At 39.5% G+C, this 25,000-nt stretch overlaps 1 protein-coding gene across 2 annotated transcripts in view; it reads left to right on the top strand.

Moving 5' to 3' along the window:
• Positions 1-2,108: 2,108 nt before the first annotated feature.
• The window catches only part of LOC144980845 (disks large homolog 1-like), a 70,582-nt gene continuing 47,690 nt past the window's right edge, over positions 2,109-25,000 (top strand). For both annotated transcript variants that reach the window (XM_078928707.1, XM_078928708.1), the window contains exons 1-7: positions 2,109-2,162; positions 5,047-5,171; positions 7,565-7,667; positions 8,767-8,833; positions 11,075-11,211; positions 12,783-12,909; positions 14,353-14,452. In XM_078928707.1, coding sequence (XP_078784833.1) covers positions 7,581-7,667; positions 8,767-8,833; positions 11,075-11,211; positions 12,783-12,909; positions 14,353-14,452 — 518 coding nt within the window. In that variant the 5' untranslated portion in view covers positions 2,109-2,162; positions 5,047-5,171; positions 7,565-7,580. The remainder of the gene's footprint in view (positions 2,163-5,046; positions 5,172-7,564; positions 7,668-8,766; positions 8,834-11,074; positions 11,212-12,782; positions 12,910-14,352; positions 14,453-25,000) is intronic.

Here is a 25,000-nt window from a genome sequence, read left to right as displayed (position 1 = left end):
CCCCTCCATTCAATAATAAATTCATCCATTTATTGAGGAATATTTATAGAAAACCCAGCATGTGACACGGGCCCCCATGGGTCCATTACACAGTTGACCGTAATGACTCGTCCAGGAGGACCTCGGGAATAGAATAGAAGCTATGCTTTTAGGTACAACACTCACAACATCCACATGCCGCATATAACGTGCCAACACACAAAACTATGTGTAACCGTGAATGTTTATAGTCTGATTGATAGAATTTAGTGAGAATTACTCATAAAAATGGCTGTATGAAAACAATTTATAGTGGCGTCTTTAAACTAGGTCAAGCAACATTGAGCATGATAAGTGATAATGTGTGACACTGAAAGCAAACTGGTATTGTCATCGTGTCCTTGGAAGCTGATAAGATATTGTCCATTCGACTCTGGTGCGGATGGGTATCTAGCTTCAAAGCAGTTCAGTAAGGGATATTTTTTAAAGCGCTCGTAGAAAAAGGGACTGTATCTGCTGGTGAAATGGACTATAAAATTAAAATGGAAATTTGATTGTATCTTGGAGTGAATGGAATGTGATGCAAATTTAATAGATTGACTGCTGGACTGTGGAGAATCGACAAAGATGGGAGAAGATAAATTGAAATGGTTTGGACACGTTAAGAGGTCAGAGAGGGAGTGGAGTACGTGGGAATGAAAGTACATATTAGATATCATACAATTAGCGGGAAGAAAGAGAGAGAGAGAGAGAGAGAGAGAGAGAGAGAGAGAGAGAGAGAGAGAGAGAGAGAGAGAGAGAGGACGCCCTGAGACTAGATGGATGGATAGGGTAATTGACGATATGAAAGAACTGGGCCTGGAGGAAGATGATGCTATGGACCGCCGAGATGCATGGAGATGTGGCATTCATTATGGCAACCATGCACAATGCGGGATAAGCATGAAAGTAAAAGATTAATAATAATAATAATAATAATAATAATAAGAAGAAGAAGAAGAAGAAGAAGAAGAAGAAGAAGAAGAAGAAGAAAGAAGAAAATTAAACAGAAGAAGAACTCAAATATCCAGATAAAGAACCCTACAAAAATATCCATCGAATTTTGAATAGGACCAGTCATCTCGTTAAAAACTCTCTAATTGATAAATTATTAATACTTTGTGTATTTATCTATGTTAAGGATGATGTTGGGGAAAAATTATATTTGAAAATGTATTAATTGGTTTTGTATTTCTTCTTCTTTTCTTTCCCCCACGATGATCAAGTTTGACAGGATTATTGATTATAGTATGAGTAAACATTATTTTTCTTATATTTGTATTCCTTTTTTTTCTTCCGCCTTTTTCCCCAATGTTCAGTTACAGATAACTGATTTTGCTCATCAACTAAAAGCTTACTCATATTTACCTATTCATATCTTCAGGAAATATACTCTTTTTTTTTCTACTATTTTACTCTATATACTACAACTACTACTTTGCTACAACTAACTACTACTACTACTACTACTACTAACTACTACTATACTACTACTACTATTACTACTACTACTACTACTACTACTACTACTACTACTACTACTACTACTACTACTACTACTACTACTACTACTACTACTACTACTACTACTACTACTACTACTACTACTAACTATACTACTACTACTACTACTACTACTACTACTACTACTACTACTACTACTACTACTACTACTACTAACTACTATCCTACTACTACTACTACTATTTATACTACTACTACTACAAACTACTACATACTACTACTATCTACTACTTACTACTACTAACTACTATCTACTCTACTACTACTACTATACTGCTACTACTACCATACTACCTACTACTACTACTACTACTACTACTACTACTACTACTACTACTACTACTGCTACTACCGCCACCACCACCATCACCACCACTACTACCAAGACCATATATGTACAATGTTCATAGTTAAATGAAAAAAATAATAATTAAAAAATCAAGGAATCATAAATCTCAGATAAATGAACTCTATGTCAAGCATGATAATAAATGTGTTCATACAGCATGCATTCTGTTTCCCATTGTTCTATTTATTTTTGAATGACTGACTGTCCTCAGACTAATGGCGGTGGAGGCAGAGGTGGTGACTGGGAGTATGAAGAAATCCCCCTGGACAGGGTAAGTAGATTAGTTATATGTTTTATTTTGGTGCTGTACATTTAGGTAAAATATCCACCCATTCTGCCCGCCAGACGATTCGTACCAACACACAAATTTGTATGTAACCATTAACGTTTGAGTGTATCTATTCATTTTCTCCCAAATTCAATCCCTCGATTGGCGGACAATGGATAATGGGAATCATCTACATGACCTTTCCATGTGCTCGAGGTCATGGGTCACATTGCATAGTGTGTTCAAAATGACCCACATCGTGAAAAATGTTCACGGCTTTTAAATAACTAACATCACGATTGGTCATTTTGTTCAGCTTGACACATGGGTATGTTTACAACGTTGTCCAGCAACAAATCATGTGATCGATGACTAGGTTGGACGAAATGCTGAATGTAGATATCGCTTCCATGATTACAAAGACCTTTCTTCACAGGACTGGAACCCCGAGGCTGTGGCTTGTTGTTTTAATGAATTGTGGGATTTTGTGAGTTTTGTTCACTCTTAAGACACTTTGTATGCTGTCCTCTTAATAGTGTTCACTGTGATGGACACAACTAAGGGACAGAATCTGTGATAAACGCATCCACCAAATAGTCTGTAAAAAGGAACTTTAGTGAGAACTAATTACCAAATCGACGACCTGAAAACAGAAATAAAGAACTGAGATCGTAGCCATCGTTGTGTTATAGATAGAACGAAGATGACGTCACTCAAGCCTTTGTTATTGTATTTTGCCATCCGCGTTTGTGAGTGATTCTCACTAAACTGTATTAACCAGACTATAAAAGTTCATGGATACACACAGTTTTGTGTGTTGGTCCGTTATACTTCCGGATGGCAATGTTATGAGCTTCTTAGCCAAGCGCATACTATCTATATAGCATGACATTGAAATCCAAAAGGACTGGCAGTTTGACGTCATTATTTGGTTTTTGCACCGCCTAGTGAGTTGTCGTTAGTAGAGCTCATGGAAACAAGTTATTTCATTGGTTGAACTATTGAATACAACTCACGATTTGTTTTCTTTTGTGGCAAAATACTGGCATTTTGACGTCATTTTTTGGTCAGTGTCAGGCCATAACTTGACGAAGGCCACGGTGAGATCAACTTCATTCATTCCATAAATATAAATTTGATCATGTGTCAATTAAGTGCTTATGAGTTGAGTGCTTTCCCAATTAAGCGACAAGGACCTTTGAGAGTTAATAACTAATTCTCCCCCCCCCCCCCCCCCCCACGCACACACCTTAAAAAAAGGCAACTTCTCTTTGGATTTATCAGCCTGGAAAAACTAGAAAAGTCCAGTAGTCTTAACGTCCACTCCAAACGTGCTCTCGTCCTCTCATTGTTTTTCTTGTTTCTTGTGTGTGGGGAAAGGTGGATGAAGTCGTTGGAAGAAGTAGATGTAGTCGTGCTGGTGGCTTAGGCTGGAAACCGTTTGCATTCGTTTTCCTCTCCTGTCCGTCTTGCCCTCGATTTGACATTTCCTTTCAATCAGTCCCTTGTATAGATAGAATGAAGTTGACGTCACTCGGGTCTTTGTTATTGTTTTTTGTTTTTTGCCATCCACGTTTATGAGGAATTCTCACCTTACTGTATTATCCAGACTATAAAAGTTCAAGGTTACACAGAGTTTTGTGTGTTGGTCCGTTATACTTCTGGATGGCAATGTTGTGAGCTTCTTAGCCAAGCGCAAAATTGATAGTTTGCGTTTGTTTAAGAAGCTCACAACATTGCCATCCGGAAGTTAATAACCATCCTGGTTAATACATTTTTATTGAGAACTACTCATAAACATGGATGGCAAAAAGCAATGGCAAAGACCTGAACGACGTTAACTTCATTATACTCGTATATAGATAGTATGCGCTTGGCTAAGAAGCTCATAACATTGCCATCCGGTAGTATAACGGACCAACACACAAAACTATGTATCTATGAACGTTTATAGTCAGGTTAATACAGTTTAATGAGCATTACTCATAAACGCGGATGGCAAAAAACAATAAAAAGAACTGAGTGACGTCATCTTCGACCTATCTATATAGTAAAGTGAGTGCAACTCACTCGTTAAGAGTTCCCGAACCGTACAGGAACCGAGCGCGAACGTTTTATCTCGGAATTAAAATTTCTTTCAGTTTTCTACCAACAAAGTGAAACAACTTTGTTTTTTTAATTGTATTTCGAACACCTTTTGGATGATCAGTTCTCACTAAATAAAATGATTGAATAGAAATATAAACGTTTTAGGTTACACGTCGTTTTGTTTGCTGGTCTGTTTCATGTGTTAGTTTGTGAGTAAATTACAGAAATGTATCACGTCTATACACACTGGTTATTCAGGAACAGGAGACAAAAATAAATGCACTCATTTATTTATTTATTTATTTATTTATTTATTTATTTATTTATTTATTTATTTATTTATTTATTTATTTATCTTTTTTTTCCATCTGGTTGACACCGACATAGACCATTTTGCCTTAACGGTATAATTTGTGCCCCGTCATTGCAAATTGGTATTATGTGGGTGTCAACCAGATGAAAAAAAAACATATTGAATAAATAAATAAATATATAAATAACTAAATAAATAACTTAATAAAGAGACAAATAACTAAATAAAAAGATTAATAAATATAGATATAAATAAAAAGATAAATAAATGTATAAATAACTAAATAAATAGATAAATAACTAAATAAATGGATAAATAACTAATAACTAAATAAATAACTAAATAAAGAGACAAATAACTAAACAAAAGAGATAAATAAATATAGATATAAATAAAAAGATAAATAAATGAATATATAAATAAATAGATAAATATATTAATGAATATAAATATAGTAATAACCTTGAACCATTTTTTTTCCCCCAGGGAGACACAGGTCTCGGGTTCAGCATCGCTGGTGGAAGTGACAACCCTCACATCGGGGATGATCCCAGTATCTTTATCACCAAACTCATACCTGGTGGAGCTGCCGCTGATGATGGAAGGCTCAGGTTAGGAAATGGCTCATCTGTTGTTGATCATGTCAACAATGATAAGTCATGTACATAAATAGATATGAAAATTCGGGTCCTTCTCCCCCCCCCCCCCCCCCCCCCCCCCCCCCCCCCCACCTCCCCTCTATTTTTCCCCATCAATGTACTGATTTTGTGATTTTTTTTTTTGCTTGTGTCAGTTTTATGTATCAATATCGTCTGTTTTCTTTATCCCCTTCTCACTCTTATATTTTCATTCTCCTCTTTCATTCTTTCTTTCTCTCTCTGTCTGTCTGTCTGTCTGTCTGTTTTTTCTCTCTCTATATATATATATATATATATATATATATATATATATATATATATATATTCACCATTATTACAGTCTTTAGATGCACATATTATGAAGGACACAAAGGAAAGTGAGAATGAGAGACAGGGAGGGTTGTGTGTGTGTGTGTGTGTGTGGGGGGGGGGGTGGAGGGGGTAAGTGTTGTAGCCATGTTGATGTCGTCCAAACACATTACAGGATTAGTATAATGAATAATTTAAGACAGGAAAGAGGCTGTGATGAGTCCTTGGAGGTTTGAGGCAATTGTTTAATGGTCCAATCAACTCATTCTTGGAAGGAGCAGGAGGATGACGTGTGTACCACTCGGATACTGATTTCACTGATTCTCTATCTCTCTTTTCTCTCTCACTCTCTCTCTATCTCTCTCTCTCTCCCCCCCCCCTCTCTCTCTCCTCTCCTCTCCATTGTCACCATCCTCTCCTTCGTTCTATTGTGTATTTGTTGTGTTGGTGTGTTTGAAGTGTTCCAGCCAGTAAGAAAGCACTTCCTTCTCTCTTTCTCTCTCTCTCCCTCTTTCTCTCTCTTTCTCTCTCTCTCTCTCTCTCTCTCTCTCTCTCTCTCTCTCTCTCTATCTCTCTCTCTCACTCTCTCTTTCTATCTCTCTCTCACTCTCTCTTTCTATCTCTCTCTCACTCTCTCTTTCTATATCTCTCTCTCTCTCTCTCTCTCTCTCTCTTTCTGTCTCCTTTCTTCTCCTCTCCTCTCCTCTCCACGGTCACCATCCCCTCATTCTCTCTTTTTATGGTGTTATTGTTGTGTTGGTGTGTTTGAAGTGTCCTACTATCTACTTACACGTGATGACTCCTTTCTGATGTTGCATACGTTCCAAAGGAGAGAACCTTTCAAATCAGGAGTGGCATCCTGAAGGCAGACCAGCATGCAGAGCTAGCTGACTCTGGAAACTCCTGCAACCGATCTGGTGCTAGCCGTGCGACTCTGCTTTCTTTTGGACTACATCAGTGAGGCCGAGAGGGGGTTCTTGAAGACTGGGCAGCCCAAGACCTCCATAAGCTTTTCCCAGGCTTGGACCCTGGAGAGGTTACTCCATGCCGCTATTCCATTGTCAGAACCATTAGGACAGTCAGCAGTTACAAACCTAAAGCAAGCTCTCCGTACCAATGCTATTCCATTGTCAGAACCATTAGGACAGTCAGCAGTTACAAACCTAAAACAAGCTCTCCATACCAATGCTATTCCATTGTCAGAACCATTAAGACAGTCAGCAGTTACAAACCTAAAACAAGCTCTCCGTACCAATGCTATTCCATTGTAAGAACCATTAGGACAGTCAGCAGTTACAAACTTAAAGCAAGCTCTCCGTACCAAGGCTATTCCATCTTTGAAAGAGAGTGGAGCAGGCACTAATGTTGATAACAACAAGAATTGAAGTGAGAAGGAAAGTGCCAGAACACAAATAGAGAATAAAATTCCGAGGCGATGGGGTCTCAAACTCACAACCTTACTGTTATGACTACACCGCCTGGACTGAGAGAGCATGGCTCTATTGTATGAGCTTCCACTCCAAAAAAAATGGCTTCAAACTCTGTCTCTACTTGTCTTCTGTCACGTTCCTACTCGCTTCATTTCTTTGAAAGAGACACATCATCTCTTATTTGTCTTCAGTATTTCATTCATCATATTTTGTTGACAAAGGGCAAACCTAAACTTCCACCTTATCTGTCCTCATTAATTTAACTGAAGCTTCTATTCTATTTGACTATTGTTATTTATTTGGTGAATTTTGTAATTTAAAGACTTTGAGCATAATGGTGAAAAAATAGAGTTAATTTTAAAAAGTCAGAATCACTGTATATAAATGTGTAAATATGTATAATATGATAATGATTTCCATTGTGTGTTCAATGCCAGGCTGAATGACGTCATCATGAAAGCCAGAATCACTGTATATAAATGTGTAAATATGTATAATATGATAATGATTTCCATTGTGTGTTCAATGCCAGGCTGAATGACGTCATCATGAAACCCAGAATCACTGTATATAAATGTGTAAATATGTATAATATGATAATGATTTCCATTGTGTGTTCAATGCCAGGCTGAATGACGTCATCATGAAAGTCAACAGTGTGGACGTGTCCAACGCGACGCATGCCATGGCAGTGGATGCTCTCAAACAAGCTGGCAGGAAAGTCGTTCTGGTGAGTCAGTCAGAAAAGGTTTGGAGCTTGGGGAGCTTTTATATAGAACAAAATCCACTAAACATGCTCAAAGCGCTTTACATGGGGTCCCTGGCCAACAGCAACATGTAACATGTAGGACAGGACATGACACCTGTTAGGCAATATTACAAGTTTTTTCAGGCAAAGATAACGCTGTTAACGGTCAGGTTCTCATTTTACACCTGAGTACGGTGAGAGAATGTGAGTAAAGAGCCTCAACTATGCGTTGAACGAGGCTCGAACTCATTGAATTAACACACTAGCACTGAGCCATCCCAGTGGCCGATTGCATCGATGAAAAATTAATATGAAGGAATTTTATGGAGTCAAACACGAAAATAATGAGAGAGACAAAAATTGGGTTGCAATTTTGGAACTGATGTCTGAAACTGGGACTAGTAACCTTGCCAAAGTTCAGGAAGTTGGTTTATTTTTTTTAGGAGGGTCCCGTGATAGCTTAGTTGGTAGAGCACTAGCTTTACACTCAAAAGGACAAAGATCCTGTCCACCCCGCAGTGATTGGGTTGCTGGGTCTGTTAGATCTTGCGGAAGGTACCTTGCGATAGACAAGCATTTGATATTGTCCTTTTTCAAGCTCTAGAAACTGGGATAAACTCTGTCTACCTTTGCATAATATGCCTTTATTTACCCGTAAATGTTGCTGGTTCACCACTCGTTATTAAAAAATTATGTGTCATTTTTAAAAAATTGTATTGTATCATTTTTTTTTTTTTTTTAATTTTGTAATGTTTCATTTAGTTTTTTAAAATATTGTAATGTATCATTTGGTTTTTTAAAATATTGTAATGTTTCATTTAGTTTTGAAAAATATTGTAATGTATCATTTGGTTTTTTTAAATATTGTAATGTATCATTTGGTTTTTTAAAATATTGTAATGTATCATTTGTTTTTTTTTAAATATTGTAATGTATCATTTGTTTTTTTGTAATATTGTAATGTATCATTTGTTTTTTTTTAAATATTGTAATGTATCATTTGTTTTTTTTGTAATATTGTAATGTATCATTTGTTTTTTTTAAATATTGTAATGTATCATTTGGTTTTTCAATCCCCCAGTATGTGAAAAGACTGAAGGTCCCACAAGAGAATATTTTGGAGATTGAATTAGTCAAGGGAAATAAAGGTAAAACATAGCTGTTGAGTGATCTAGAAATCTTATACTGCCTCCAGTCAAATGTGAGACTAGCTGAGAAAACCCGTGAAGATGTGACAAGCTTCAATTTGAGATATGAGCCAAAATCGGAGACAAAGTGTTTCCCTTTGCAACAAATTTTATTCAGAAAAAAAAATCATAACTAGACATAGAAAGAAATTTAAAGTGGTAAATGATCAGAAAGATGTGGTCTACACCACTGTATACATAACTCAATTTATGAAATTTATGCATCTTTCCAGGTTTTCTCAGCCTGCCACACACGTGTTTTGCTTTGAATGGTGCGTTGAATTTTGAAAAGGCTGAGTGAGACCCACAAGTATTGAAGACATTGGTGATCTTCTTATAAATAAGTCTGTTTCCTGCTTGCAGTTCACCATACTCCTTCTCTTTATTGGTGATCATATGACCTTAAAGTGACCTTAAGTGCCGTGTAAAATTAAAAACATAAAGATCTGAACAAGAAAAAAAAAAAGAAAAAAAAACATCCAAAAAAATCAGTCAATATTGACTGGGGATTGAACCTCAGACCTTCTGATTACACTCCACCAATCAAGATTCCATTTCCTATCACTTTTTTTTTTCGTTTTTTTTTTTTTTTTCATTTAAAAAAAACTTTTCGATTTCTTATTTCATGAATTAGATGGGGAGATGGTTTTAACAATGAAAGTATACAGAAAAGTGGAAAAGTTATACTCATGAGAGGCAACTGTTAGTAAAAATTAACCAAAATAAGTATAACACTAGTTATCTCCCTCTATTACTGGGAGCACTGCCTTATGGGTATGATGAAGCACTGCCTTAGGGGTATGATGAAGCACTGCCTTATGGGTGTGATGAAGCACTGCCTTAGGGGTATGATGAAGCACTGCCTTAGGGGTATGATGAAGCACTGCCTTAGGGGTATGATGAAGCACTGCCTTAGGGGTGTGATGAAGCACTGCCTTAGGGGTGTGATGAAGCACTGCCTTAGGGGTGTGATGAAGCACTGCCTTAGGGGTATGATGAAGCACTGCCTTAGGGGTATGATGAAGCACTGCCTTAGGGGTATGATGAAGCACTGCCTTAGGGGTATGATGAAGCACTGCCTTAGGGGTATGATGAAGCACTGCCTTAGGGGTATGATGAAGCACTGCCTTAGGGGTGTGATGAAGCACTGCCTTAGGGGTATGATGAAGCACTGCCTTAGGGGTATGATGAAGCACTGCCTTAGGGGTATGATGAAGCACTGCCTTAGGGGTATGATGAAGCACTGCCTTAGGGGTATGATGAAGCACTGCCTTAGGGGTATGATGAAGCACTGCCTTAGGGGTATGATGAAGCACTGCCTTAGGGCTATGATGCTCACTATTGTTCAATTATTCAAGGAGTCCCAGAATCAAGTCTCTGTCCTGATGCATCCTTGTCTCAAAGGCAATAAATATGAGTGCCAGATGTGTCTATAATCATGGAACCAAACTCGGTACTTGATCCCACTTCCTTCATCTCATTTTCCCAACTCAGGTGCTTGTCGAGAAGACTTAGACTCTGCCACAATTTTTTTTAAAATCTTAAGCAATACAATAAAATGAAAAAGAAAATTATTGTAGAAATGATAACATCAATGCTTTTAACCACTTTTTCATTTGTGAAATTAAAGGGAATAATACACAAAACATCTTATTTATTTCTTCTCTTAAAAAAAAAAAATCTGCACAAAGCAGAAATGATAATTTGTTCAAGTCCACCAATCATTCACTTTGGAAGGTTCACCTTATATTTTTGTTTTGTTTTGGTCATCTTTTGATCGATATAAAAATTGGCACAAAAACAATTTGATGAGATGGAGTGTATTCCTGTTCGTGGGGACCTGTGCTTGCGTCTGGATGAGACTGTGATGTGATCTCACACTATGTACACCGATGATGTGCTCCTGGAATCTACATCTTCCCTTTCTGAATCATTCCCCTTTGTCTGACTTTTTCTCTTTTGCTTTTAATTGTAAATATAGAATATTTTTTTACAATTCCATCTTCTTCCTACTAACTGGTGATGAAATGTCCTAAATGTGTCACAAGTACTGTAAAACCCTTAAAACCGAAACCTTAGAGGATCTGGTTGAATTATGCATTATGACAGGGCTGTCCACATGTTCGTGACTATTCACAAATACGGTAACGACCTCACTGGCATAAAAATCACACTGTCTTCATTTTTTTTCTTCTAACACAGGGTTAGGTTTCAGCATTGCTGGTGGTAAAGGCAACCAACACATTCCAGGAGACAACGGCATATTTGTTACTAAAATTATCGAGGGTGGCGCGTCGGAACAAGATGGACGATTAGCAGTCATGGACAGACTGTTGGCGGTACGTATGCCTCAGATCATATTATTGACTTGTAATGTTTAGATCTTATGTTAATATATACCTTTCTTACCATATGTTTTATTATCCTCCCCATCCTCATTCTCCTCCATCTCCTTCTTCTCCTTCCTCCTCCTTCTCTCTCCTTGTAATCAGTCAAATTGATGACAAAATTACAATTTCATTTTGCCTTTAGTTCCCGAAAAAGACGACATAATGAAAAGTATTAGTTTGCCACAATGATGTAAATATTATTGTAAATTTGACATTTGACATAAAACATAGTTTCAAATTTTGTAAAGCATCTATGGTAAAACAAAACAAAATCATTAGAGTAACCACAACCTAAATTCATTTGATGAGATTTAGTTTATTCAAGCTTTACCATTTACATTCCACTCCTTCAAGTTCCAGGTCTTTCCCAGGCTTCAGAGGATTCATGGGTTATAACTCTCCTCACTGGGTGGGGATCCTGACCTTCCATAGTGGGCAGGGAGGGACATGCTGTGTCTTCTATCCCCCCATATCCGTTTTCCAATTGTTTCCTGTCATTGTCTTGGAATGAGATTAGTTAGTTTTGTCCTGATCCTTGCCGGAGTTCCTGGGCTGGGAGGGAAACAGTCGAATGTATGGTTATAGTTTTGGGAGATGCTATTTTTTTCCTTGTAAATCATCTCTCTGTTATGCATTGTTTTATGTTTAGTTTACATATTATATTATATGATTGGTAAACATTTGAGTGTATTCCTCTTAGTTGGGACCTGTGCTTGTGTCTGGATGAGACTTTTAGGTGATCTCAAACTAAGTACTTTGATAGTGTGCTCTTGGAATCTATATCTATTTCCTATTTGAACCAATTCCCCTTTGTCTTACCTTTTCTTGGGTGCTTTAATTGTAATTCTAGAACTTTTCACTATCCCATTATCTTCCTTTTTACTGGCGTTGATATGACCTTAATGTGTTGCAAGCGCCATAAAACCCTTAAAAACAAACAAACAACTCTCCTCAGATCTTGTGTCTCTCGCTTATTCTGACAGTTCTCCAGGTGGCTTTCAAGTGAAGTCCTTCAGCTATGTCAGCAGCATTCGATGTTGTTCCCCTCCCCTTGAACGTTTGTCTTCAATTTTGCTGCTCACCACCACACACTCGTACTTTCCCTTTCGTACTACGTTTCTGAATAAACTCAGTTGTTTCTCTATTTTGATCCTGAACAACAACATTCTTTCATCATAAGTGTGTTTCAAGACATCTTCATTTGTTTTATGTGTAATGTCTGGAATTCTTTACAATCTTTGCAAGCACCACATGTCAAATTCCTAACATTTTACCTCAGGTCTTTCCTCATGGTCCAGCTCTCACAGCCATACAACGTCACTGAGCACACATAAAATTTCAATACCTTGCGTCTTATTTTGAATGGCTACAATTTATTCATCGTTCTTTCCACAAGCATCGCCAATCCGAAAACATCAAAAACAGCAAGGCAAAAATTGATAGAGTAGCATTTAATTTTATAACACATTTACATTCACATGCTTATTCCACCTGTTTTTCTTTTGGTTTTTCCTTTCCAGGTGAATAGCACCAATCTGGAGGATGTGACCCATGAGGAGGCCGTCCAAGCTCTGAAGCACACATCGGATGTGGTCAGGCTTACTGTGGCCAAACCCATCGTCCTTCCAGAACAGCACGACTCAGAGGGTAAGGGTTCAAAATCTATTATCAATTTATTCGTTGAGGGACCTCGTGTACCTGATGATGAAGTGATTAATCAAATGCCTCTGGATGGGATGGTCCAAGTTTAAATCCTTTGATTTGCCTTAACACCACCATCTTCTCAATCTTCAATGGCTTGTATTTGCAAAAGGCCCCACAGGCCCATCACTGCAATTGTTCTATTAGTAGTAGTTGTAGTAGTTGTAGTAGTAGTAGTAGCAGCAGCAGCGTATGGCTACACCAAATTCATGTCGTCAACCCAGCTTCGAAAATCTTCCTCCACCCTAAGGACTGTTTCACAGCCACCTTTAAGTTTAGTTACTGGACAGTGGAGGATGATGTGTCGCTGGTCTCTGGAGCTGGCGTTCTTGTATTACAGTCCAATCAAAACAGGGAACAGTCACAGATTACTTTGACAGCAAATGCATTCAACACTGTTTTGAAAGTTTCCAAGCATTCTCATCTCTCATTGTTGACAAAGGAGAAATCCGAAACGTCTATATCGTCTGTCTTTGTAATTTAAATTGGAGCTTCTATTCCCTTTTATTATCACCTTTTTTTTTTTTCAATATTACAAGGGATCACTGTCATTAGGATAAGATTTGTTTTTTACTCATGCTGTCTTTAAAATTAGTCACATTAATAGCAATTCAGGGATACTTACTAGAGCTTTATATAGCGCAATATCCACTAAACGTGCTCAAAGCACTTTACAAAGGGTCCCTGACTGACAACAACATGTAACATGTAGCACAATCATGGTGCCTGGTAGGCAATATTACATTTATTTTCCAACAGAGCCAACGCTGTTAATGGCCAGGTACTCATTTTACACCTGAGTATGGTGAGGGAATATGCATAAAGAGCCTTTTCTAAGGACTCAACTATGCGCTAAGCGAGGCTCAAACTCAGGACGTCCCGATTCGAAAGTGAGTGTCATACCACAAAACCGCATAGTTGGATACTAAGAAACTGCCTTCTTTGTAACTGTAGTTTATTTTTCAAGAATTTGACTTCTTATTTGGTTTGTATTTTGTTCTTTTAGATTTATACCACTGATGTCTATTTCATTTGTGCAGCTATGAGGTCTAGTGGTATGACACTCGCTTTCGGATCAGAACTTCCTGGGTTCATGCCTCGATCAGCGCATAGTAGAGTCCTCGTAGAAGGCTCTTAACTCACATTCTCTCACCGTACTCAGCTGTAAAATGAGTACTGGCCTTTAACAGCGTTGTCTCTGTTCGAAAAAATTGTAATATCACCTAACAGGTGTCATGTCCCGTCCTAAATGTTAAATGTAGCTGTTGGTCAGGGACCCTTTGTAAAGTGCTTTGAGCACGTTTAGTGGATATTGCGCTCAAAGCTCAAGTATTATTTTTTTATTTGTTTTTGTCTTTTTGATTATTGTTTGTTTGATTGTGATTCCAGATCATGGCCCAGGGAGAGGAGGGCCACCGGCCCATTCAGACTACAGGGCTCCGACACCGCCAGCACCCAAGTCTTCAGCCTCAGATGATGACCTACCAAGGTCAGTGCTTGCTTTGTTCTTCTTCCTTCCTCTTCTTCTTCTTGCATTCCATTCCCCTGCTGAACTACATTAAAGCTGGACTTGGATGCTGGTAACAAATTTAAATTCGACTGGTGCTGAGTTCAATTACCCACTGCGCTGTGTGGTCTTGAGCTAGTCACTTTGCCCTAGATCAGTTTGCGGCGCTGCACTCCACTGACGTCTGGGTTATTCTAGTCTTCCCTTGAGATAGACCCTAAAGACACATTTCCACTATGAGATGAATAAAGGAGATTTTTATTTAAATATTTTTTAAAATATTTAATATCAACGCTACTGCTCAGTTCACGCCCATGATAGCCAAGTTGATTTCTAACCGGGAATGGTGGTGGTCAACAACATTTATTTAACATGTAAATGGTAGGCAGCATTTTTTTTTTTTTTTTTTTTAGTATTGCTTAAATTTTATCATTTATTACTGACAAATGTTCCAAGTAAGCAGGTATGCATTGTATAAGCCAGCACGCCTGGAGCACATGAGGTACATTTTCGTCACTTTGGCAAGAGCACATGCCAGTATTTCCACAGTCAAATTTTGACTACATATGGTTGTTTCGGTCAACAATGACCTATCCTGGCTCTAAAATAAGAACCTATCCTTTTCGACTGGGTGGGGTTCCTGACCTCCCATAGTGGGCAGGGAGGTACTGGGTGGGGTTCCTGACCTCCCATAGTGGGCAGGGCGGTACATACTGTGTCTTCTATTCCCTATATCTGTTTTCCAATTTGCTTTCTGTCTTTGTCTTGGGATGAGATTACTTAGGTTTTGTCCTGGCTCTGGCCGGAGTTCTGGCTGGGAGGGAAACAGTCGAATGCATAGTTATTGCTTTGGGAGATGATATTTTTTCCTTGTAAATCATCTCTCTGTTATATATTATTATTTGTTATTTTAAATGTATAATGTAAACATTTGAGTGTATTCCTCTTTTTTGGATTTTGTGCTTGTGTCCGGATGAGACTTATAGGTAATCTCAAACTAAGTACATTGGTGGTATGCTCTTGGAATCTACATCTGATCCCTATTTGTTCTCAGTTTCCTTACTTTTTCTTTTGTGCTTTAATTGTAATTCTAGAACTTTTTACTATCCCATTTTTCTATGTGTTTTTTTTGTGTGAGTTCAACTACCGGCTATGTTGTCTTGTGGTATAACACTCGCTTTCAGATCGGAAGGTCCTGGGTTCGATCCTCACTCAGCGCATAGCTGAGTCCTTGGAAAAGGCTCTTTATTCACATTCTCTCACTATCCTCAGGTGTAAAATGAGTACCTGCCCGTTAACAGCATTGTCTCTGTCCGAAAAAAATTGTAATATCGTCTAATGGGCGTCATGTCTTGTCTTACATGTTAAATTTTGCTGTTGGTCAAGGACCCCTTGTAAAGTGCTTTGAGCACATTTAGTGGATATTGCGCTATATAAAAGCTCAATTTTTTATTTTTTAACCTTTATGACGTCGGATTCGTCTCAAGAATTCCCCAAGAGGGCAAGAGCTGCTACACCCATTCCACACATTGTGTCACTACAAATCAAAGCTTTTGCCATGATCTATGAGGTTTGTCATGGTACAAACTCTTTGGCCCTGTGGTCTTGTAACCGCTAGCTGCCAACTGTCCCAATAAAATCGATTTGGCTATCTGTAGAAAGACGTTCACGAGGGGCTATTCAGGAAGACGTTCACGAGGGGCTATTCAGGAAGACATTCATGAGGGGCTATGCAGGAAGACATTCACGAGGGGCTATGCAGGAAGACGTTCACGAGGGGCTTTGCAGGAATACGTTCACGAGGGGCTTTGCAAGCCCGAATAAACTCTGGCCTTATGGGACCAATGGCTCAGAAAGCCTTTTAGCTTCTCTGTCGTACAGTGAAAAAATAAGGACAAGAGATGGAGTGAGTAGGAAAGTGCCAGAAGACAATCCCGGTCGTGGATAACTCATATGGTAGAGTCACGTTCTCCCTGGCCAGGCGGAGTTGTCGTACGTCGTACTGTTCAAATCCCCATCACCGCCGCGAAATTTTTATTCTCTATTGTCTTCTGGCACTTTCCTACTCACTTCATCTCTTAAGGAAAAAATAACAAGTATTTACAAGTTTGGCCGGAAACTCCTTCAAGTATCAAATATAGATAGTATGCGCTGGACTAAGAAGCTCACAACATTGCCACCCGGAAGTATTACGGACCAACACACAAAACTATGTGTAACCATGAACGTTTATAGTCTGGATAATACAGTTTAGTGAGAATTGCTCATAAACGTGGATGGCAGAAAACGATAACAAAGACACGAGTGACGCCAACTTCATTCTATCTATACTCTTAAACCCGGGACTTTACGAAGTGTTTTGTCCAGAGTACAGCAGTCTGCTCGTCTTACCTCTCACTGTTGAAGATCTATTTCAATATCCCTCTTTTCATTTCTTTCAATGTTTTGGACTCTGTCTCTCTCTGTCCATCTCTCTCTCTCTCTCTCTCTCTCTCTCTCTCTGTCTATCTCTCTCTCTTCCCTCTCTCTCTCTCTCTCTTTATCTCTATCTCTCTTCCTTCTCTCTCTCTCTCTTTCTCTATCTATCTATCTCTCTCTCTTCCTCTCTCTCTCTCTCTATCTCTCTCTTCCTCTTCCTCTCCCTCTCCCCTCTCCTCTCTCTCTCTCTCTTTCTCCCTCTAATTTTTTTCTCGATCCTTCTATCTCTCTATCTATCTGACTGTCTGTCACAAACATTCAAGTTCTCGGATATCCTTCATTGAGCTTCTGATTAAAAAAAAAAAAGAAGAAAGGAAGGAAGAAAAAGAAAATGTTAACGTGACTTTTCAAGAGCTGGTCATAATCACAATGTAAATACATGATATATCCTCGTAATTGAAATAGCTTTTGATAAGGTTTATTTATTACTAAGTTATTCATTAATACCCCCCCCCTCTCTCTCTCTCTCTCTCTCTCTCTCTACTCTCTCTCTCTCCCCTCTATCTTTCTCTCTCTCTCTCTTCTCTCTCTCTCTCTCTCTCCTCTCTATCTTTCTCTCTCCCCTCTATCTTTCTCTCTCCCCTCTATCTGAATGTACATAATAATATATATATATATATATATATATATATATATATATATATATATATAATATAATGTGTGGTGTGTGTGTGTGTGTTTCTCTCTCTCTGACTATATATCTGTCCACCTCTCTTCCACTCTTTATCTGTCTGTCTCGGTGTCTAAACTGTCTTCAATTTCTTTCTGTCTCTGTCTGTGTGTTTGACGATATATTTATCCCTCTTTTCTCTCTCCTCTCTCTCTCTCTCTCTCTCTCTCTCTCTCTCTCTCTCTCTCCTCTCATCTTTCTCTCTCCCCTCTATCTGAATGTACATAATATATATATATATATATTATATATATATATATATATATATATATATATATATATATATTGTGTGTTGTGTGTGTGTGTGTGTGGTGTGTGTGTTTCTATCTCTCTGACTATATATCTGTCCCCTCTCTTCCACTCTTTATCTGTCGTCTCGTGTCTAAACTATCTTCAATTTCTTTCTGTCTCTCTGTGTGTTTGACGATATATTTATCCCTCTTTTCTCTCTCCTCTCCTTCTTTTATCCTCTCTCTCTCTCTCTCTCTCTCTCTCTCTCTCTCACACACACACACACACACACTCTCTCTCACACACACACACACACTCTCTCTCACACACACACACACACACTCTCTCTCTCACACACACACACACACTCTCTCTCTCACACACACACACACACTCTCTCACACACACACACACACCTCCCTCCCTCACTCTCGAGGGTCATTAAGAAGGCAATAAATATATAAGACAACCGACGGGTTCTTATCTCCCTGACAGATATTAACCCTAATCCCTTTGCCGACGTCTGAAATACAAACGCCATAGATATCAACAAAAGTCCCGATCCCACGGGCTTGAGGGGGAGGGGGGGGGGGGGAGAATCACTGAAATACCGTCACGTCAAAACGCTTGCCTGTAGTGTGACGGTAAGGTCTTCTTGGACCGTAGCCATGAACACTTTTCAACCATGCCAAGCAGCCAAATCAGTCAGCCCGTAGCCATCGGTAACTTATAGCCTGACACTCGGACCCTCTAAGACTGGCAGTTTGACGTCATGTTTTAGGTTTGTGACGCTTCTGGTGAGTTGTCGTTAGTAGAACTCAAGGAAACAAGTGATTCCATTGGTTGAACTATTGAATACAACTCACGATTTGTTCACTTGTCGACTTGTCTTTTGGCGTATTTTTGTGGTAAGTGTCAGGCTATGAGTGTGGTGTCTTTTGGAATGTCTTGGGCCGTAGCCATGGCCACCTTCAGGACATGCCGAGCAGCCGAACCTGTCAGGCCCACAGTTTGGGAGCATTTATCACAATATTTTGACACAGCATTGAGAGGAATTTAATTTGCCACAGGACACCATGTCATGTGTATAATATATTTTGACTGCCTGAGTCAAAATTTTGAGTGATGCTCAGGATTTATGGGGCTGATTGTTTCGGAGAACGGGCATGTTCTGAAGTCGGCTGTGACCGTAACCTTGTAAACTCAAAGCCTGACAATGCCACGAAAGATCGGGTCACGAAGCACGGCGACGATCACGGTTTGGGTCACGAAGCACGGCGACGATCACGGGTTGTTTTGTTTATTTGTTTGTTTTGTTTGTTTTTTACAGTGAGTTGTTAATAGTTCTCGAGGCAACGGATCGAGTTGATGGTAGCGTTCAATACGACTTACTGTTCACTTTCTTTTGATGATCGTCGACAAGTGTTGTGGCATACTAAGTATTTATGGGGGAGGTTTCAGGTTTGGGTACATTCGTGCTACACAATTCCACGTGTAACCATTCACGTTTATAGACTGTAAGAGGGACTTTCCGCCTCCCTCTCACGTTTCTCCTCTGACCTCTCTCTACATTTCTCTTATTGCTTTCTTCCTCCTCGCCCGTCCCCCCCCCCCCTCTCTCTCTCTCTCTCTCTCTCTCTCTCTCTCTCCTTCCTTCCTTTCTCTCTCTCTCATTCTCTCTCTCTCTCTCTCTCTCCCTCTCTCTCTCTCTCCCTCCCTCCCTCCGCTCGCTCGCTCTTCCTTTTCTCTCTCTCTCTCTCTCTCATATTTTCCTTCCCCCCCCTCTCTCTCTCTCTCTCTCTCTCTCCTTCCTTCCTTTCTCTCTCTCTCTCATTCTCTCTCTCTCTCTCTCCCTCTCTCTCTCTCCTCTCTCTCTCTCTCCTCCTCCCTCCCCGCTCCTCGCCGCTCTTCCTTTTCTCTCTCTCTCTCTCATATTTTCCTTCCCCCCCCCCCCTCTCTCTCTCTCTCTCTCTCTCTTCCTCTCTCTCTCTCCTCTCTCTTCTCTCTCGCTCTCTCTCTCTCGCTCTCTCTCTCTCTCTCTCTCTCTCTCTCTGTCTATCTATCTCTCTCTCTCTCTCTGTCTATCTATCTCTCTCTCTCTCTCTGTCTATCTATCTCTCTCTCTCTCTCTGTCTATCTATCTCTCCTCTCCTCTGTCTATCTTCTCACTCTCTCTCTATCTATCTCTCTCTCTCTGTCTATCTATCTCCTCTCTCTCTGTCTATCTTATCTCTCTCCTCTCTCTGTCTATCTATCTCTCTCTCTCTCTGTCTATCTATCTCTCTCTCTTCTACTCTGTCTATCTATCTCTCCCCTCTCTCTGTCTATCTATCTCTCTCTCTCTCTCTGTCTATCTATCTCTCTCTCTCTCTGTCTATCTATCTCTCTCTCTCTCTCTGTCTATCTATCTCTCCCTCACTTTATCCAGTTACAACAATTTGCCTCCTCCCGTGTTTATGATTACCACACTTCGCTGCAACTGCTAAACAAATTAGCACATTTTAAAGGCTCTCGCTGGCAGCGTCTGGAAACAGCCGTAGACATGACATGAGGTGATGCCGACTAACGTGACCAAAAATGCAAGGCTTATTTTAAATCCCTTCGGCTAGGTGGTCTTGTGGTATGACACTCGCTTTCGGATCGGAAGGTCCTGGGTTCGAGCCTCACTGGGCGCATAGTTGAGTCCTTGGAAAATGCTCTTTACTCACATTCTGTCACCGTACTCGAAGTGTAAAGTGAGTACCTGGTCGTTAACAGCGTTGTCTTTGTCCGAAAAAAATACAATATCGCCGAACAGACGTCATGTCCCGTACTACATGTTAAGTGTTGCTGTTGGCCAGGGACCCCTTGTAAAGCGCTTTGAGCACGTTAATTTCTTCTTTTTCTTCTTCTTCTTCTTCTTCTTCTTCTTCTTCTTCTTCTTCTTCTTCTTCTTCTTCTTCTTCTTCTTCTTCTTCTTCTTCTTCTTCTTCTCTTCTCTTCTTCTTCTTCTCTTCCTCTTCCTCTTCCTCTTCTCTCTTCTTCTTCTTCTTCTTCTTCTTCTTCTTCTTCTTCTTCTTCTTCTTCTTCTTCTTCTTCTTCTTCTTCTTCTTCTTCTTCTTCTTCTTCTTCTTCTTCTTCTGTGTTGCTGTTGGTCAGGGACCCCTTGTAAAGCGCTTTGATCACGTTTAGTGGATATTGCGCTATATAAAAGATCAATATTTTAAATATTTGTTAAAACTCTTCTTCTGACTCCATTTCATTGAAAGTCTGACGACGACAACAACAACAAGCCTCCCACTCTCAACGTTTTTACCAAGACCTGAGACCAGTGACTTGTGCAGATGTTTGATGTTGTGGTATTAGGCCATATGACTAAATAGTTTTCGACAGAGACAACGCTGTTGACGGTCAGGTACTCATTTTACACCTGAGTAAAGTGAGGTGAGAGAAAGTGAGTAAAGAGCCTTTTCCAAGGACTCAACTATGCGCTGAGTGAGGCTCGAACCCAGGACCTTCCGATACATTCTCTCATACTTCCCTTATTGAAAAAAAAAATAAGTACAGAAATAAATCTTATAGATAGAATGCGCTTGGCCTAGGAGTTCACAACATTGCCATCCGGAAGTATAACGGACCAACACACAAACTCTGTGTAACCATGAACTTTTATAGTCTGGTTGATACAGTTTAGTGAGAACAACTCACAAACGCGGATGGCAAAAACAATAACAAAGGCCTGAGTGACGTCATCTGCATACTATCTATATGAATAAATAGAAAGTAATAAATATAATGAAGTGGCTGAATGAGTGTTTTTTGTTTGTTTTTGGTAAATACAGCGTTTAAATAGAAATTCTGAAATTGAAACGGTATTCATTCAAGATAAATATGCAGTTGGCATCTCGCCGAGGGCATGCGGGGTTTTTAAGTTAAACACTCGCGTCTTTAAAATTCAAAGAATAGATAACGTTACGATGATGATGGCGAAACGAAAAAATAAAAAAAAAAGGAAATAATTGACGAACAAGATGGAAGTTGAACGCCATCATTCCACTCCAGACACAGACTATCTACACACGGCAAGCAGCTCAAAACGACCCTTCTCTGGTTTTGGCGAGAAAACGTTTCTTTCATCGATAAAGGCGACTTTCAGGCAGCGTGGATACTATTAAACTATAGTCTGGTTCAAAGTATTGTGTGTGTGTGTATGTGTGTGTGCTTGTGTGTGTGCTTGTGTGTTTGTTTGTGTGTGTTTGGGATTTTGTGTGTGTTTGTTTTTCTTCCTTTCTTTCTTTCCTTCTTCATTTTTTCCTTCCTTGTTTCTTTCTCTCCTTCCTTCTTTATTTCTTCCTTTTTTTCCTTCCTTTTTTTCTTTCTTCTTTCTTTCTTTACTTCTTTCTTTCTTCACTTCTTTCTTTCTTCTTTCTTTCTTTTCTTCTTTCTTTCTTTCCTTCTTTGTTTGTTTCCTTCTTCTTCTGAAAGTGTGTGATTATTTTAATCTGTCGATATATTCAGTTAGTACCAGCTTTATATCGTTAATTAAAACCTATAATAAAGAAAGTTGTTTTATCAACGAACAGCACACTCGACAACAGTCAGCTGTGTTAAGTGTTGATGAGACGGGATGAAAACAATTGGGATGACGATTAATGATAATGATGAGGATGATGGTGACGACGACGATGATGATGATGATAACGATGATAATGGTGACGACAACGTTGATGATGATGATGATGATGATGATGATGATGATGATGATGATGATGGTGGCGACGACAACGATGATGATGATGATGGAACACACATGAAAATGTGTCAAAAGCGTGTTCCCATCCATCCATCCATCCTTCCATCCATCCATCCATCCATCCATCCATCCATCTATCTATCCATCTATCTATCCATCTATCTATCCATCTATCTATCTATCCATCCATCCATCCATCCATCCTTCCATCCATCCATCCATCCTTCCATCCATCCATCCTTCCATCCATCCATCCATCCATCCATCCATCCATCCATCCATCCATCCATCTATCTATCCATCTATCCATCCACCCACCCACCCACCCATTCATCCATCATCCACCCATCCATCCATCCATCCATCCATCCACCCATCCATCCATCCATCCACCCACCCACACCATCCATCCCCACCATCCATCCATCCATCCATCCATCCATCCATCCATCCATCCATCCATCCATCCATCACCATCCATCCATCCATCCATCCACCCATCCATCCATCCATCCATCCACATCCACACCCATCCATCCATCATCCACCACCCACCCATCCATCCATCCATCCATCCCCCACCCACCCATCCATCCATCCATCCATCCATCCATCCATCCATCCATCCATCCATCCATCCACCACCATCCATCCATCCATCCACCATCCATCCATCCATCCATCCCCCATCATCCATCCACCCATCATCCATCCATCCATCACCATCATCCATCCACACCATCCATCCACCATCCATCCACCCATCACACCATCCATACACCCACCCATCCATCCATCCACCCATCCATCCATATATCCACCCACCCACCCATCCATCCATCCATCCATCCATCCATCCCATCATAATAATTTGAATGCGTTGTGCTGAAGGAGTCTAGTCGAGTCGAGTCTCGTCAAAAGTGCTCATCTATCAGCCCAGTCTCGTCTGTCTGAAGTCTGAAAATGCTCACGCTTAAAATAGCATCGATTTATTATTTGCTGACTTAACGTAAGAGGAGGAATATTACTCTATCTACATACATCGTATTTATGGTGTCATGGAAGAAACTTGTCTGGAACTGGAGTTGAATTTTAGCAGGTGAATTGTGTATAGAGTGTTAGATAGACTGTAACCAAACCAATAGGGATATACATGGTATATTATGACATACAGATGTAGATTACTATAGTATAATAATTTTATCATGGATGCTTGTTTCTGAATTATACCTCCATTATTTCATGTCTTCTCTCTTCCTTTCCTGATCGTCCACCTCCACTTCTTCCTTTTACTTCTTCTTCTTCTCTCCTTCCTCCCTTCCACATTCTTCTTCTCTTCTCTTCTCTTCCAATCTTCTTTCTTCTTCTTTCTTCTTCTTTCTTCTTCTTCTTCTTCTTCTTCTTCTTCTTCTTCTTCTTCTTCTTCTTCTTCTTCTTCTCTCTTCTTCTTCTTCTTCTTCTTCTTCTTCTTCTCTTCTTCTTCTTCTTCTTCTTCTTCTTCTTCTTCTTCTCTTCTTCTTCCTCTTCTTCTCTCTTCTTCTTCTTCTTCTTCTTCTTCTTCTTCTTCTTCTTCTTCTTCTTCTTCTTCTTCTTCTTCTTCTTCTTCTTCTTCTTCTTCTTCTTCTTCTTCTTTCTTCTTCTTTTCTTCTTCTTTTCTTCTTTTTCTTCTTCTTCTTTCTTCTTCTTCTTCTTCTTCTTCTTCTTCTTCCTTCTTCTTCTTCTTCTTCTTCTTCTTCTTCTTCTTCTTCTTCTTCTTCTTCTTCTTCTTCTTCTTCTTCTTCTTCTTCTTCTTCTTCTTCTTCTTCTTTTTCTTCTTCTTTTTCTTCTTCTCTTCCTTACATCTGTTCCTCCTCCTCCTCCTCCTCCTCTTCCTCCTTCTCCTCTCCCCCTTCTTCTGTTCTTCCCCTTCATTTTCCCCCCTCCCCCTCTTCCTCCCTCTCCTCCCCAGTCTCCCATCCCTCTCGTCTTTGCAAAGTGAAAAAAAGAAAGAAGAATAATTTTTTTTTAAAAGACGAGACGTCGATATATCCAATAGCCGTAATTTGAAAAAAAACAAAAAACAAAGAAACAAAGAAACCCATATTTAAGATTTTGGCTAGATAATTCGTTCATCAAATATCGATGGATTAAAGTGACCCTCATCGTGGCAAAAACTCTCAAACCTGGGACTTCACGGAAGTCATCATGGAAATCCCAGGTTTTTTATGGCTTTTGACAAGGAGAGGGACGTTTGAATCCATCGATATTTGAACACCGAGTTTCGGGCCAAAAATTATTATTTATTTTTTTTCCAATACTCTTCAACAGTCGTAACGTCACTTCCTTCCTAATGACGCATGGTAACTTAGTAACACTGGCTCTCAACTATCGGAACAATGGCGGACGCCGTATGAAATATTTCTCCGGCGAGCATAAAAGC

Source organism: Berghia stephanieae, chromosome 10 (genome assembly GCF_034508935.2).
Source record: "Berghia stephanieae isolate SIO BIC M18660-M18661 chromosome 10, UCSD_Bste_1.3, whole genome shotgun sequence".
Classification (NCBI taxonomy): domain Eukaryota; kingdom Metazoa; phylum Mollusca; class Gastropoda; order Nudibranchia; family Aeolidiidae; genus Berghia; species Berghia stephanieae.
The sequence above is the reverse complement of the archived record's forward strand: the minus strand, read 5'-3'. Positions and strand labels throughout refer to the sequence as shown.